The sequence below is a fragment of the Pungitius pungitius genome, chromosome 12 (genome assembly GCF_949316345.1).
Source record: "Pungitius pungitius chromosome 12, fPunPun2.1, whole genome shotgun sequence".
Classification (NCBI taxonomy): Eukaryota; Metazoa; Chordata; class Actinopteri; order Perciformes; family Gasterosteidae; genus Pungitius; species Pungitius pungitius.
In genome coordinates, this window is record NC_084911.1 from 16,637,013 (window position 1) to 16,652,805 (window position 15,793).

At 46.4% G+C, this 15,793-nt stretch overlaps 4 protein-coding genes across 4 annotated transcripts; 2 read left to right on the forward strand and 2 right to left on the reverse strand.

Annotated features, from left to right (window-relative positions):
- Nucleotides 1–121: 121 nt before the first annotated feature.
- On the reverse strand, nt 122–6,330 carry scpep1 (serine carboxypeptidase 1). Its single transcript, XM_037476173.2, has 13 exons — nt 6,187–6,330; nt 5,849–5,979; nt 5,364–5,453; nt 4,562–4,717; nt 4,148–4,222; nt 3,776–3,848; nt 3,376–3,413; nt 3,158–3,286; nt 2,053–2,137; nt 1,792–1,905; nt 1,573–1,710; nt 934–1,097; nt 122–354 (listed from the first exon to the last, which is right to left on the reverse strand). Exons 1-13 carry the CDS (start codon nt 6,245–6,247, stop codon nt 292–294), a joined length of 1,317 nt encoding a protein of 438 aa, XP_037332070.2. The 5' UTR covers nt 6,248–6,330; the 3' UTR covers nt 122–291.
- Nucleotides 6,331–6,476: 146 nt separating this feature from the next.
- On the forward strand, nt 6,477–10,978 carry coil (coilin p80). Its single transcript, XM_037476140.2, has 7 exons — nt 6,477–7,456; nt 8,133–9,138; nt 9,284–9,373; nt 9,610–9,657; nt 9,743–9,812; nt 9,925–10,013; nt 10,468–10,978. Exons 1-7 carry the CDS (start codon nt 7,206–7,208, stop codon nt 10,513–10,515), a joined length of 1,602 nt encoding a protein of 533 aa, XP_037332037.2. The 5' UTR covers nt 6,477–7,205; the 3' UTR covers nt 10,516–10,978.
- Nucleotides 10,979–11,776: 798 nt separating this feature from the next.
- Nucleotides 11,777–13,636, reverse strand: LOC119220303 (high choriolytic enzyme 1-like). The gene has a single exon (XM_037476208.2). The coding sequence runs from the start codon at nt 12,700–12,702 to the stop codon at nt 11,911–11,913; it is 792 nt and encodes a 263-aa protein (XP_037332105.2). The 5' UTR covers nt 12,703–13,636; the 3' UTR covers nt 11,777–11,910.
- A 380-nt stretch (nt 13,637–14,016) lies between these two features.
- LOC119220317 (high choriolytic enzyme 1-like) lies at nt 14,017–14,882 on the forward strand. The gene has a single exon (XM_037476234.2). The coding sequence runs from the start codon at nt 14,091–14,093 to the stop codon at nt 14,880–14,882; it is 792 nt and encodes a 263-aa protein (XP_037332131.2). The 5' UTR covers nt 14,017–14,090.
- Nucleotides 14,883–15,793: the final 911 nt, after the last annotated feature.

A 15,793-nucleotide genomic window follows, 5' to 3' on the forward strand; every position in this document is an offset into this window, starting at 1 on the left:
GTAATGTACAAGTAATTGGAGTTATCTCCTCCACATACTTCTGGGTCCAAATTGCCAAAACCTCATGCAAGATAGTAAATTGCATTAATTAACAGTTTGTAAACAGAACAAAACACACGGCAGCATTTACAAAAAGTGTCTTTATTGTTATTATGGCTGATGATGACACAGGTCATTAATTTATCAGAGCTGTGAGATTAATTTTGGTTCAGCAGAGTGGAATTTAAAAAAGTTGATGTCATCTTTAGGATTGTCAGAGCCATTTCAGCTGGCATCAAGAGGGGCTTTGGATCAAACCTGCTGGGTGATCATCTTCAGCATCTGCAAGGCCATAGGTCCCTGGTCTGAGGGAATCTGAGGACAGGAAGAGAGGTTTTTCCAATGTTTTACAGTTCAGATTCATTGAATCCTGGTAGCTGAGTGGTTAGAGCACAATATTTAGGTCATTGCCAGCTATTTTTTTTGCAACTAGATGCAAAACATTTGACAGAAAATAAACAGGATTGAAATTCTAAGACAAAAACCAAACCCCCCCCCCCCAGACCAGATGAAGCTGTGGTAGATACCCGTCAATCACAGCAGTCCCGCCCCAAAGCCTACCTTACATCTAAATGGACCATAGTTTACTAAATGAACATCGTGCTGTATTGAAGACTTGAAAGAGATTGAGACCACAAACGTATGTTTACTGATTCTATACAACCAGAGGAGTTGCCCCTTCATGCAGTAGCAAGAATGCAGATTTAATGCACTTCCGCCAAGAGCAGACCTGGATGTTGTTGCCATTATTTAACACTAAGAAGTGCTCAATCCGTAAAACAACATAGTGTATCAAAAGGTTTTTAATATAGCAGTTATTGTCACGAGAGACATTAAAACAATGGACTGCGCGTGTGTAGGTCCATTTGTGATTCCACCCCCTTTGTGTCTTACCATGTGACCGGCTTTGAGGATCCAGTAGAAGGCAAAGTTCTTATAAGTCTTGCAGAACGCTCCAGTAATGCCCGGGGAAGTGGGGTCATCCAGGGGGGTCCACCTCAGCTCGTTAAAACCAGGTAGCCCCTCCCACTTTAACCTCTTCACCCACAGCTCCTGACCTGTGACAGGAAGTAAACCCGTGTGACGGGAAGCTCGCTTTTCCAAATATATCAAATGTAGGGCTGGATTTGAATTGTCAAGAAAATACCCCCTAACGTCTATTCGATGACCTTTGTGGAAAACGTTATGGGTCAAAGAAAGATTGTTAGGGGAATTCATGAGTGTTTCGGGGAAGACAACCGCGCTCCCCAGATTGCATGTTAGTGACGTCAGTCAGTGGGACGGAATTATCTCCTTTCGTCAAGGATGGTCCAGTGGTTCCTATAATAAAGAGCTAAGTAGGGAAGCATTGAAGCTCCTTTGCTTAGCATTAGAGAATTCGATCAGCTCTCATCATGGAGACCGCTCCCACTACTTCCAGGTCATTCTACTCGGTTTGGAACCTTCATGAACCAATTGGACAATTTGAATCCAGCCCGGGTTCACACCACTGCTGCTTGGGCTTAACAGGAGGGAACATATGGAGCACGTTACCCATGGTGTCCACTATGAGATCCAGCTGTCCATTGTAGACGGTGACGTTGACCCCGGCAGTCAGCAGCTGGTCGACCACGTCCACCACAGGTCTCATGAAGTCTCCTGCCATGTTGCTGAACACGTCCTCTGCCTGGCCTGGACAAACATAGAAAAGATCAAAAAGGAGAAACAGAAAAGGATTTCTAGGGAAAAAGGTCCACAGCAGAGATACGGTACCTCCCCAGGTGACATTCTCTGGGATGATGCCCAGCTTCTTCCTGATTGGGCCGTTCATCAGATCGCTCAGCGATTGGCTGTAGAGCGGTCGAATATGGCGACGCGCTTGCAGAGCTGGTGGAGACGCAACATTTGAGTCCGATTGGAAGAGGTGTTCACTTTGTCATTTTACTAAAACATATCGTTTTATCTCAACAACCAAAATCAACTCTTCTTAGTTTGGTCATTTCTATAAATTGCCGAGTCAACGCGATGGCTTACAGACAAAGTCTTCTCCCGCCACAGAGGTGCGCCTGTCATCCGGCTGACTGGTGAGGATGTTGTAGAAGTTCACGCCATTGGTGTTCTGGGGTGAAAAGCAACACAACACCACATGAACCATGTGTGCAGCAAGTAAAGCTTACTTTCAATACGCAATAGGAGAGACTGGGTTGTCTCTGACGGCCTCAGGGACAAGAGGTTGGAGTAAAAGAAGTGGCCAGTTTAAAAGCCAACTTGTCTTTTGCATTGCAATGCACTTCCGCCACAGAAGGAATGCATGGCGTTTCCTTGGGGGCAGGACGTTCCTAGTGGGACAGTAGGAACACCTGTGTACAGGATCGCTGCATCGTTTCCAGACATGCGGCTCAAGCTGCTCATTGGTGATTTCAAGCTTCCCACTCTTTGTCCGGCATGCTTAAATGGGTCTTTACAAAAGTTAACTCCGGTTCTGGCATTTTTGGATGCGCTCAGCGAAGAATGGCCAATCTCTGCCTGACCTCCTCCCACAGTGGCCTCAGGGCTTCCTTCTCTGCCGGAGTGGCTTTCCTTCAGTTCTTACACAGTTGTTGTTGTTGTTGTTTTGTCTCCTTTTCTCCTCACGGCGGTTCTGTTTGTTTGGGACCTCGCTGAGCCCTCCTGCTATGAGATATCTCCAAACTGGTTGCGCTTGGCCCTTGGCCCTGGTCAGCATGTTGCCCCTCCAACATGCTGACCAGGGCCACATCCAGTTTGTGCCATTCTCCCACCATGTTTGCCTTTGGCCATTTTTACTCCTCCTGGCTAGTTCCTTTGCTCGGCTTTTTGGCTTGGCTCAGTTCTGAGGGGACTGCTGGGATTTTCGGCCCGGTGCTCACATGGAGGCTCGGACCTTCTTCCCCCTCTACTTCCCTTCACTGAAGTATTTGAAGCTCCCAGAATGTCCCATCCACATTTCCGCAGTTTCTTCTTACGATCCGTTTCCATCGCAGTTGTTACCGTGATATCTGTCCTCCCAAACAAAACGTGGTCTGAATTTATGGATAAACAGTAAAACACAGAGCTTCATCTCTGAAAGGTCACTTGACAGCATCAAACAGTGCCGCGCACCCTCCTGAGTGGCACCAACCTGCTCCACCACGGTCTCAGCCACAGACCACAGCTCCGTGGCCTTCTGGAACTGCTGCTGCTCCACCGCTTGCTTCACCGCGTCCGCCGCACTCTGGACCTCCTCCAGGCCGCGATCGTCCAGCAGTGACTGGACAGCAGAGAGGCCACGTTAGATTAAACCTCAACAGGTCGGATTAAGACATCTTGTTTAATAGAAGCAGGTCGTTTGTCACTCACAGTAGTGTAGAGGTACGGGCCCCAGGTCATCACAGAGTCTGTGGGGGGGGATAAAACAGTACAGTCATTTCTTCCCACCAGATCTCCCCTTAAACTTTGATGATGCATTTAACCGTCTCTATGGGATTGAGTATTGAAAAGAAATGGAATTAATACTTGATTTAAAAATTCAGGCATTAGTCATTCTCTCCTAAATGTTTCACGCCTTGTTGAATAAATGTTCGTTATTGTCGGTGATAATCATCTTGTTTGTTAGGAACGATGTTATCTGAGGGCTATGGAACATGCGTGTTCCTCTTGACACTGTGACACATGAAAGGAATGCGTTATTACGCAGCATTCCAGTTGCGTGCCGTTTTTGACAAGCCCGCACAGAGGTGTGCGTCGGACTGATACTGACCCAGCGGGGAGATCCAAGAGTCCCCGAGGGCCACGCCGGCAAAGTTGCATTTCACATCCCCTTGTGCAACAGCCTGTACAGACAAGGGACACAAATTAACACACACAACGTCTCTTTTAAAGCAACGGACCCTCAAACCAAACTGGGGCCAACAGTTATGGTCTTTGGGAGTTTCCGTTTAAACACGTCTAGAATCCAATAACACTTCTTCTCCAGAAAGGAAGCAAGCCACTACGCCGCCAGGTCCTCTTCCTCGAACCCGTCACGTGACATCTGTTTGCCTTGAGGACTTTCCCATGGCAGTGAGCTCATGTGTCACGCACCTGAAAAGGAGAAATGTTGGAAAGAAGTAACATTCTGTAGTGAACTCACCTTGGTGAGCTCTAAGGAGATTGCGGCCGCCATCTTCCCCCCGTACGACTCGGAGAAGATGTAGAAGGGGACGCTCTGCGCAGGATGAAATCGTGTTGTTAATGGAGAGGAGTGAAAGAGGCAAACGCAATTGAGAAGCAGCAGAATATTTAATAAAAATTCCCAACATGTGTTCGGATAAACAGGTTTTCAGGGTCGGAGCATTTCTTTAACAATTTTACTCTGTTAGCAAACAATGGCCAGGTTTATTCCAAATGAAAATAACCACTTTTCATCTCTTGGCCAATTCAATCCGCTTGTTTGGAGCCTTTATACTCGTCCGTGCGCCTAGACGCCATGTCCAGACCATCATGTCCTTCTCTGTAGAGTGGTATTACGATGTCCTACACGGGTGAGGCAAAGGGAAGGACGTACCTGGAACGCTGGCCTCGCTTCAAAGAAGTGCCGGAGCAGCCCCAGCATGTCGGAGGCCACCGTGGCCACATCGGTGGCGTAGGCCCCCGGCCGGTCCGTGTAGCTGAAGCCGGTGCCCACGGGGTTATCCACAAACAGCACGCTAGCTGCCTGCACCTGAAACAGCGAACACACCTCAGCATTCTTAAACTGTCCTCCGCACAAACAGAGAAGCAATTTATCCCCAAAATCAATAGATCAAGCGCTCTGACAAACAGGATAATACAAAATCCAGTGTCTGCAGCAGGAGGGTGATGTGCTGCGAGTCGAAGCAGTAGAACCAGTCGGATTGATGTTAGTTTTGGAGAGGTGTCAATCATCTGGCTAGATTTACCAAAGTTTCAGAGCAAGCAGAGTTTCTATTTCATTTTTTAAAATGGAGCTTACTTTATCAACCCCAAACTTTAAGCCCACTTCAGAGTGTCAAAAACTGCCAAGACACTCCTTTCTGTATGAATAAAATTATTAATGGACAATAAATACAAATATCTGATTGATGAAAGTAGTTTTGTAAATTATATAAAAACTTAAATCCAACTGGACTTTTGGCCAGTACCACCGTGACCCCCGAGGGGCCACTTGGAGGGTTACTGGTAGAATATTGAGTGAACTTGTAATCGTCACCCAGTCGGTGGGCTACTAGTTACCTTCCCCGTATCTAACCTCTGTGACACGATGACTCGAGCCAACACAGTCCAGACCTGGACGCATCTTTATCTGGGTTGCAGAGCTTTCCTGACCACTGAGCACACCACTCTCTTACCCAGCTCGTCTTTCTGGGCTTTAAGTCCCCGTCCAAAGGTCCGATCTCCGCAAAGTTCCCGAAGCCACTTCCTGATCCTCCTGGTCCACCCTGAGACACACACACACAACATCTTCATCATGCTCCAACACCACAACAACACAGGTTTCATGTATACTTATTATTCCACATGTGCCAGAGAATATATTATTACAAACGTTTTGATAGTATAGTATTGGCAAGAAGAAACCATATCATCCACAGCACAAACCATAGATAACCTTCTACCCCCAATGTGGATACTTACTGACAGATCAAGTCAGCACGTGGGATAGAAGCGTGATTCAGTCACGTGATTCAGTCACGCTTCTCATTTCAACCAGCTGACTTTTACTCATTATGCGCACCGCAGAAACGCATTTCCCAAAATGCAATGCATTTGTGGTCGGACTGAGGACTTTATAAAAGTGGTCGGCACTAAACAAGGCGGCCCGGTCGCGTCCTACCTGCAGCCACATGACCAGAGGCAGATCTTTGCGGTCAGCGTTGTAGAGCCACCAGAACATGTGGGCCCCGTCCCTCACCTCCACGTAGCTCCACGCTTCTCCCCCGGTGGTGGGGGGGCGAGCGGAGAGCCCTGCAGCGGGGACAGAGGACACCGCCAGCGTGTTAACACCGGCGCTCAAGTTACCGTAATCACACATTGAAACAAACCCAAGGCCCCATGTCAAAGTTTAGCGACAGTTGCTTTCGCTTTGCAGCCGAGACGAGGGGTTCGCTCGTTACGTCACGCTTTAGTGTTTAGAGTCTGTTTGGGGGCGCCGCGTGCACAACATGATCGTACCTGTGTGCGCGAGGAGAGCCAGACACAGCAACACGGCGAGGAGCCCTGGTAGCCGAGCCATGGTTGAAGGCGGGATGCTGTGGAGCGGATCTCCGCTGTACTTCTTGATCGCAACAAGAAATCATATGATCACGCGTGGGGTCAGCTGACAGGCGGTCGTCATTTTTTTCTTTTTTTTTTTTCTTCTTCGTCCACACCGCAAAATTTCCCAGCTTGTCGATTAGAAAAATTCAGACATTTCAGGTAAAATACTAAAGTAAATAATATGAAGAGAAAAGGGGAACATTATAGCTCGAATTTAGGCAAAAATGAAATCATTATTTTAATTGGATTTTAAAGTAATAAGAGAATGGTTTAACTTTTTAAAGGGTTTTCTAGTAACATTATCCATTATTGTTGACAGGATAATACTTTTGGTTTCTAACTACAAGTCCCTTGACTTATCAGCTAATGTTCGTTTTGGACTAAGCTGATAATCTGCCTGCACGCCAGGGGGCAGTGTTGTAAAAAGGTTGGCTTTATGCAGGGCACCAGAACTGATTACAAGTAACCCCAGACTTCCGAGTGAACCTTTGCCATTCAAAATAAAAGCATAAAAAGATAAAGTATTAACAAAGGGATTTTAATAATTTGACAGTCAGAATATGCTATTTTAACAGCCCATCATTATTACTATGGATCAGTGGCATTCAAAATGTGGCATTTATATTTTGTTGTAACCAACCAGCTTTATTTTTGTTGATGCATCATTTTGATGAAATAAATTCTAATATATATTTTATTCATCTAGCAAATTAAATGTTAAAATAGCAATTAGGCACTCAATCACTCACTTCATAACGTTAGTAAGTGCGAGGCAGACGCAAATAAACATCCTTTTCCCTCAAGGAGGAGGAAAACTTAAAATATGTTGATGCCGATATGGTGACGACACTCTTATCCTGAAAATCCAGAAAGGAAATACTCTCCCGAACGCCGGCGGGACACGCGCGGCCGTGTTTTGGCGTGAGGCATCAGGCATGGCAGCACACGGTAACAGCTCCATCCGCCTGCGCTTGCTTTTCGACTACCCGCCGCCGGCCGTTGTGGACTGCCGCATGTGCTGGCTGCTCGTGGACTTGAACACGTGTCGCGTGGTGGCGGACCTGGAGAGCGTCATCAGGGAGAAGTTCGACTTCGGCCGTGGAAGTATCCTCAGCCTCTTCGTGGAAGGATGCTACCTGCCGCACACGGAGAGCGTGTACGTGGTGCGCGACAACGACAGCGTCAGGTGCGCGTGCTTCTGCCGTCACACTCTCCTGTCGGTTTCAGCCGCGGCCTGAGCCCAGGGGTCTGTGTGGGGGCTCCAGCAGGCACCTTCAGCTGCAGGGCCCCCGGGGCGAAGACGAGCATGGAGCACCCTCCCTCAGTGGGGGGGGGACTTCCCTCCGAGGGACCCTGTGTAGTTGTTGGATGGGAATTATGTCTGCGTCGTGTTTTATTTTGAAAGTCTAGGTCTGCACCAATATCTAGCATTAGATCAGGGAGGGGGGGGGGGCGGCCAAACTTTTAAACTTGTGGGACATTTACAGTCGTGTGTAGGGAGTGAATGGATCATTTTTAAACAGTTGCAGTACAACAATTCAAAAGACTGCAAAGTCCAATGGGACTCAGAGAACGCACTTTTACTTAAAACAACCTAAACTATGTTGTGGAATCTATCAGAAATATGATGAAGCTCTTATTTAATTAAAATTTAAAAAGTAATTCTTAAAACCTACCCAAGCCAGGTGTCCTCTGCCATCAGTGAGTTCCGCCCCCCCCCCCCCCCTCCATCACGTTCTGATGGTGCGCTGCAGCCGCGTTCAGACATCAGTGTATCAACCACTCGGCTGGGAGAGCAGTCTTTCACACTGTTTATCATATTTGTTTGTGACGGTTTCTGATCGTGATCCTTTGTTTACCAGGGTGAAGGTGGACAGCCTGGCCCAGGTAAACGGGCACAGCAGCTGCCCCGATGCTTCCAGTGAAAACGTCAAAAAGAGACCGAGGGACGCAGAGGAGGATGGGCCCGGAGAAAACGCAGTGATCAAAAAAAAGAGGAAAAAGAAGAGTGTGGAAACTGCGGTGAGGGATAGTGTGCAAGCTTCAGGTGATGAGAGGAATAAGGAACCACTAGGGATAAAAAAGAAGAAAAAGAAGAAGAAACAGAAGAAGGCTGAGGAAAAAGGCCCACCTGTTGTTCCCAAACCAGCTGCTTCTCCTAAAAAGACCCCAGTTAAAGTCCCCAAGACTCCCCCAGTGGCAAAGTCAAAACCCCAGAAGGCCTCCTCTTCAGATACCAGTAGCAGCAGTAGTGAGGAGGACAAAGCTCCCAAAAAGCCGGCTCCCCAGAAAGCGGCACTGAAGGCACCCACCTCCGCCCCCGCAGCCTCCAGGGCGCCTCCGACCACCAAACCCACCCAGACAAAGTCCCGCCCCCCACCGTCGTCCTCCTCAGAAACCTCCTCCGACGAGTCCGCCGTTGAAAAAAGCACGCCGAAACCCCCCTCCACAGCCGCCAAAGGGGGCGCAAACTCAAAACCACAGCAGGCTAGTCCAGCCCAGCGGTCCGCAAGCGCCGCGCCGAGACAAGGTGCGAGTGCGGCGGCGCCTCCTGCCGACGACTCGGACAGCGAGGAGGAGATCAAGCTGGTCATCCGGCAGCCGGCGCAGCAGCCGGTCCTCGGCCTGGGCGCCCGTCAGTCGCCTTGGAGGGGCCGAGGACAGGGCGGGCGCGGCGAAGGACAGGGCGGGCGCGGCGGTCGCGGCGAAGGACAGGGCGGGCGCGCTGGCCGTGGAGATGAAGTGGGGCGGGGGGGCGGCAGAGGGGCCGGCAGGGGCCGCGGTGCCAGCTTTGGGTTCAGATACCGAGGAGCCGAGGAGCCGATCTGCCGCACCGATCAGCTGACCAACCTGTCCACAGTCCTCCAGGTCTGCTATCGCTTGTCATTTCAACACCTGCATGGTCCAGATATTCCAGTTGAAATCTGAGAACGGTGTTGTGTCTATGGAAACACAGCCATAATATTTAGAGTGAGTGAAAAGGCAGCAATAATCTTTTGGATTCTTTATGCAGAACGGAGCCGAAAGTGCCCCCATAAAGGACTACAGCTGCCTGCCGCTGCTAGCCGCCCCTCCGCAGGTGGGGCAGAAAATTGCTTTCAAGGTAAGTCCAGACTAGTCAGGCTCAGCTCCGTATTGAAACTGTGGCACTGTCGGAATTACCAGTAGGTCTCCTGCTATTTAATGAGGTGTGTTCTTTTCCTGTTTAATGTATTTACTGCAAGTAAACGACCATATTTATTATCTGTCATCTACTAAAAGACAAGCAGTCAATCAGTGAAAGTAAGAAAGTAAACTACAAGACGTCAAAGGAATTTCCTTTTGTCTTTGTTTGTGCAGTTACTCGAGCTAACTGAGAGCTACACTCCAGAGGTATCACAATATAAGGTGAGTGACATCTTTTCCCCAGCCGTAACGGGGTGTTCATTCGTTCTGAAGAGTCACCACACCACTGACACCGCAGTTTTTTTAGGAGGGGAAGATTGTGAGCTTCGACCTCACCACCAAGCAGATTGAGTTGCAACTACTGAACGGCTTTCAAGGTAGGGATCATTTCCATTGTTCATGCTATTCATAAAAAATAAAAGTTTCAAAATGTCCTTCCCTAAGTTGTTTAAATTCGGGATTACTGGTAACGCGCAGCTTCTCCCTCAGCTCCCGTGGAACCTGGAAAGTTTGACCTGGTCTATCAGAACGCAGACGGCTCGGAAAGCGTCGAGTACGCAGTGGTCCGAGGCTCTCGGGTGAGCATCAGCATGGTTACAGTGTGTGTGCGTTAGGTGCATCTAATGGCAGGAATAACAATATAATATTTAGTATGTTTTCATTGTTGCATGACCTGAAAATGGTAATTGTCGGCCACTACGATGGGTCATTCCACTCAAATAGGAACATTCCTGAGCTTTCCGTTGGCACTGGCTGTGGTGTGCAACTTAACCACTAGATGCCAGTAAATCTGGCCCTTAAGGGAATAGTTCGACCATATGGCAGCAAATAATTTACAGTGCATAAATGCAGTTTTTACGAAAAAACATGAGTTCAATAAAAGAAGGTATAGATCTGTTCTATAGGAAAAGTAACCGTACTTACTTATAAAAGACATGGCCCGGACCCTCAATATTATAGAGAAAACAGTGATCAACATGAACCTCCGTTGGGTGATCACTGTTGGAATAACGCCTCCACTTCCTCCCACAGGTGACAGAACGCTGGGACTCTCTGCTGGAACCAAGGCTGATCATCTAAAGCGCACGGCCCTCCTCAACTCGTTCTCTAGTGCCTGGGTTTAAATTAGGGAGAATTCTTTACATCGCACATGACAGCAAAATAAGTTGTTTGTCTCTCTTTGAACGTGAAAGTAAATCATCCCTTTACACATTTGAGCTACTACGGCCGAATGTATTGACCAAACATTGTTGCATTTTAATTAAGTTTGGAAGTGGAATACTTTTTTTCTTTTCCTTTTTAGTTAAATATTGAGGTTGACTGTGTATTTTTGCTTCCTGAACTGGGACGTAAAGGTTTTATGTTTTGTCGTGTCATGTGACTGAGATCAGTAGTGTAAAAATGTTTTCTAATAAATTGCTTAGGTGCATGTCTATACTATTTTAATATGCCTTATATGGAAGGCCATTTCTCCATGAATAGGGAAATGGTAGTATTGCTAGAAATGGAAAAGTTATAGAAAGTCAAAATTATGAGACCCAAACCATTTCAATTCTAACTTAAATTAAATAGGTTCGATCAACTCCATTCCGTCAGGGCAGAGAATGTGATCTGTGGAGACGATTCATTTGCAGTTATTTGGCGATTCGTTCTTAAATGTTATTGTTTAATTCTTTAGGTTGATATAATATTAAGACTAAGAGTTGTAGTCAATTAAATAACATTTTTCATCAATATAGTTTTTGATCCAATAAATGTGAATTGCAAAAATACAGGGAAAATTCACTCTAAAAAAAATATAACTGACTTCCTGTTTGTTTTAGAGCATGGTCCCCAGAGATGTATTTAAGTCTCCCTGTAATACATTTGTTCAAAAATCACGGGACTTGTAGGTCAAACAGGGTGCCGGCACTGCTTTGTCGAAAACTTCCAGGGAGCTAGGAAGTGCAAAAATATAGGGAATATACACACTAAAATGTATAACTGACTTCCTGTTTGTTTTAGAGCATGGTCCTCAGAGGCTTTTTAAAGGCTCCCTGTAGTACATTTGTTCAAAAATCACCACACTTGTAGGTCAAACAGGGTGCCGGCACTGCTTCGTCAAAATACCTCCAGGGGGCGCTATGGAGGCAATTTTTCACTTTGCCGCTGGAGAGCACTTTTTTAAATGCCCTAATTGCGGGACCCCAAGAATATCTAAATTTTTCGCACTTGTGAAGAGTGTGCAAAAAATAATGTAGACAGTCAAATGTAGACAGTCAAATGCTGCTATTAAACTTTATTTTTACATAGATTGTGCTGATGGCATTACAGGTATTGTAGACATGAGGGACAAAGTACGGTCACAGGAAGTCAAATCTACAGTTGCTGATGGTTGCTTCTTGTTGTTTTCAATGAAGTAGAGATTACTGGAAAACGTTTGTATTGTTTTGCTGGTTGATGACTTTGGATCAAAACGGATTGGAAGCTTTGTTATTAGCACCCATAAAGGATGTTGATTCTCTTAATATCCCAGGAGGACATGTCGAATCTCTGGCCGATCTGGGCGCTTGCGTTGGGGATGGGAGTGATGGAGTCTCCCCCATTCATAGAAAAGGCGGTTCTTCCATAGTGCATGATGGAGGAGTAGTCGTAGGGAGTGTTCAGGTTGTTGGTGTCCAGTTTCTGAAAGTTGTAGGCATTCTGAGGGTTGATGTTCTCCCAGTTGATCCGGACGTAGCTATCACGGTCGCTCCTGCACTGCTCGTGATTGAAGCCCAGGGCGTGGTTGACCTCATGCTGGACGATGCCGTGGTAGACGCAGCCCTGTCTGTTGATAGAGACTACCTGTTTACCACCTATTCTGCCCAGAGAAGAGAAGCATCCATCTCTGTTCTCAATGCTTATGTGGTCGTTTTCGTAACCACGGGGGACAAAGCGGATGCAGGTCCTGCTGTGGAAGGACTTCAAGGCGGTGTCGATCACCTGCCTCTCCGCGCCGGTGAACTCACTGCTGATGATGAAGGGAATCGTCACCAGGCCGTCGGAGCCTTTCTTCCAGAGGCACTGCTGGGAAAAGCACTTCATTGCATTTCTGGTAGTGGGAACCAACAAGTCTCCTTCCAGCAGCATCTCATTGGTGCCGTTGTTGGAGTTCAGAATCCTGGTGCTGATATCGACTCTGTCATCCTCGTCCATTTTGTCATTTGTTTTGCTTTCTTCATCAATGAGAGGATATGCTTCTGAGAGGCCGAGCAGGAGCAGCAGCAGGCTGGCAGTGGGAGTCATCTTCACGTTGGGGCTGGTGGCTGTGGAGCTGATGTGGGGAGACTCCTTGAAGGTCGATGTTGGACTCAGCTCAGTCCAGGCTCTTTATACTTTCCGATACAGGTGTGTCTGCAGGTGTATTATGGGTAGTGGTCCAGACTGCTCAGCCTAAATAAACCTCTCAGAGGAGCACCCTGCAGACAAACATACTGTTTCAACATGTTGGGTTATCTTTGGTAATTAGACAAATCAACACAGAAGGCTTTTTGGGTGGGTGGTGTTTAACTAGACATCTAGAATTCTTCTCAACCAAAAATACATCACATTGACTTTGTGAGACCAGTATTTTGTCTAGGGCAATTAATAGATATATGTCAAAACGTTGTGCAAATGTCCTCAGCAGCAGCTAAATAATGTCAGATTAAAAAAATTGCAAAGCAATTACTTTTTGATGCTGTGTCATTCCCACAGGAAACCGCTTGCACAGACAACAGTTGCAGTTTATCAACATTGCTAAAGCTGGTTAACTATGTTGCTGTTGAGTAAATAGCCTTCGATTGTCAAGAAAATATTTAAATACGATTGACTGATGTAAAGACTGCAAAATTAATATCTTGATAAAGGATGGCTAGCTTGGTCAAATTATTTATAGAGTTCCAATGTCAAAAGTAGATTTTTGACTCAACAGGCAACTGCCTTTTTTAATCGGACTGCAGGTGAATATATACTTTGAACAACCTTGACGATTCTTTTGTTAAAAAAACAGATAGGAAAATGCAAATTGTTCAGGCTTGTGAATATTAATGGGACAGGTATGATAACCTGCATGCAGCCTTGTAGGAACAGAACCAAAATCAATCAAATCAAATTATTTCGCTCACTGATAAAAAATGAGAAACTTTCTGAATAATTCACCCATATAAGCAGAAGCATTCCCCTGCTTCTGCTCACCATATGGAGCCATTTTTTCTCTCCACTGGGAGAGCTCCTTTAAGGGAATTTTGTAATAAATTCTCCACCTCAAAAAACTAGACGCATCCATTAGGAAACTGAAAACATATATCTATTAATTGCCCTAGACAAAATACTGGTCTCACAAAGTCAATGTGATGTCTTTTTGGTTGAGAAGAATTCTAGATGTCTAGTTAAACAACACCCACCCAAAAAGCCTTCTGTGTTGATTTGTCTAATTACCAAAGATAACCCAACATGTTGAAACAGTATGTTTGTCTGCAGGGTGCTCCTCTGAGAGGTTTATTTAGGCTGAGCAGTCTGGACCACTACCCATAATACACCTGCAGACACACCTGTATCGGAAAGTATAAAGAGCCTGGACTGAGCTCAGTCCAACATCGACCTTCAAGGAGTCTCCCCACATCAGCTCCACAGCCACCAGCCCCAACGTGAAGATGACTCCCACTGCCAGCCTGCTGCTGCTCCTACTCGGCCTCTCAGAAGCATATCCTCTCATTGATGAAGAAAGCAAAACAAATGACCAAATGGACGAGGATGACAGAGTCGATATCAGCACCAGGATTCTGAACTCCAACAACGGCACCAATGAGATGCTGCTGGAAGGAGACTTGTTGGTTCCCACTACCAGAAATGCAATGAAGTGCTTTTCCCAGCAGTGCCTCTGGAAGAAAGGCTCCGACGGCCTGGTGACGATTCCCTTCATCATCAGCAGTGAGTTCACCGGCGCGGAGAGGCAGGTGATCGACACCGCCTTGAAGTCCTTCCACAGCAGGACCTGCATCCGCTTTGTCCCCCGTGGTTACGAGAACGACCACATAAGCATTGAGAACAGAGATGGATGCTTCTCTTCTCTGGGCAGAATAGGTGGTAAACAGGTAGTCTCTATCAACAGACAGGGCTGCGTCTACCACGGCATCGTCCAGCATGAGGTCAACCACGCCCTGGGCTTCAATCACGAGCAGTGCAGGAGCGACCGTGATAGCTACGTCCGGATCAACTGGGAGAACATCAACCCTCAGAATGCCTACAACTTTCAGAAACTGGACACCAACAACCTGAACACTCCCTACGACTACTCCTCCATCATGCACTATGGAAGAACCGCCTTTTCTATGAATGGGGGAGACTCCATCACTCCCATCCCCAACGCAAGCGTCCAGATCGGCCAGAGATTCGACATGTCCTCCTGGGATATTAAGAGAATCAACATCCTTTATGGGTGCTAATAACAAAGCTTCCAATCCGTTTTGATCCAAAGTCATCAACCAGCAAAACAATACAAACGTTTTCCAGTAATCTCTAACAAGAAGCAACTATTAGCAACTGTAGATTTGACTTCCTGTGACCGTACTTTGTCCCTCATGTCTACAATACCTGTAATGCCGTCAGCACAATCTATGTAAAAATAAAGTTTAATAGCAGCATTTGACCGTCTACATTCCCTCTTTTGTTTCCTCCTTTGATTTAGCCATTTGTCCTTCTTCCTTTTCGTCCATAACTTTTGATTGATCCAGACTTTGTAACTTCCCACTGAGGCCATTGTACTGTGACAAATCACGTAACACCTAACCCACGGTAAATTATTGAAAGTTTTTATTTTTCGGTATGTGTCTTGTGGCCTTCTCAGCTATTTTGTTACTTATAATCCAGTGGTGCAGTAGTGTGGGATGATTTGGACAGTACAGGAACTGGGCGTTTTAAGACAGCGCCGTTATGCCTCCCAACGACAAAACAAAGGTTTTGGTCAGTCGAGATGTTAGACTGCTCACGTAGTACATCCACAACCAAACAGCATCTACTGTACCGAGGATCGAACAGGACCAGCACCTGCTTCTGGCTCAAGCATTAACCTAATTAAATAGACAAAGGGGACATATGGTTAGGAGGAATGGCATTGTGTACTGCCATGCTGGTATCACTGTAAATTCTTATAAAACTCTTTGGCTAAAATCACAGCTGTGGTTATAGGGCTTATAGGGCTTTTTAGTTTTCTCCAATCAGTCGATCAATTGTGTTTAGCTTATTGTGCTTAATAACTTGTTAACATACAGCATCTCTACGGACTCAATCGACCATCTTAAATGGGAAAAAGCAAGTTAAAACTTTAAAATGTGTAATATTACGTACACGCCGATCG

Bases quoted from the DNA above. Each gene is read 5' to 3' on its own strand.
- scpep1 (XM_037476173.2), bottom strand. From the start codon at position 6,247: ATGGCTCGGCTACCAGGGCTCCTCGCCGTGTTGCTGTGTCTGGCTCTC. The intron at 1,906-2,052 runs GTAAGCCATCGC...CGTCTCCACCAG, and splicing joins GGCGGGAGAAGACTTTGTCT to CTCTGCAAGCGCGTCGCCAT. The intron at 1,098-1,572 runs GTAACGTGCTCC...TTCCTGTCACAG, and splicing joins TCTCATAGTGGACACCATGG to GTCAGGAGCTGTGGGTGAAG.
- coil (XM_037476140.2), top strand. From the start codon at position 7,206: ATGGCAGCACACGGTAACAGCTCCATCCGCCTGCGCTTGCTTTTCGAC. The intron at 9,813-9,924 runs GTAGGGATCATT...CTTCTCCCTCAG, and splicing joins ACTACTGAACGGCTTTCAAG to CTCCCGTGGAACCTGGAAAG. The intron at 10,014-10,467 runs GTGAGCATCAGC...TTCCTCCCACAG, and splicing joins CAGTGGTCCGAGGCTCTCGG to GTGACAGAACGCTGGGACTC.
- LOC119220303 (XM_037476208.2), bottom strand. From the start codon at position 12,702: ATGACTCCCACTGCCAGCCTGCTGCTGCTCCTGCTCGGCCTCTCAGAA.
- LOC119220317 (XM_037476234.2), top strand. From the start codon at position 14,091: ATGACTCCCACTGCCAGCCTGCTGCTGCTCCTACTCGGCCTCTCAGAA.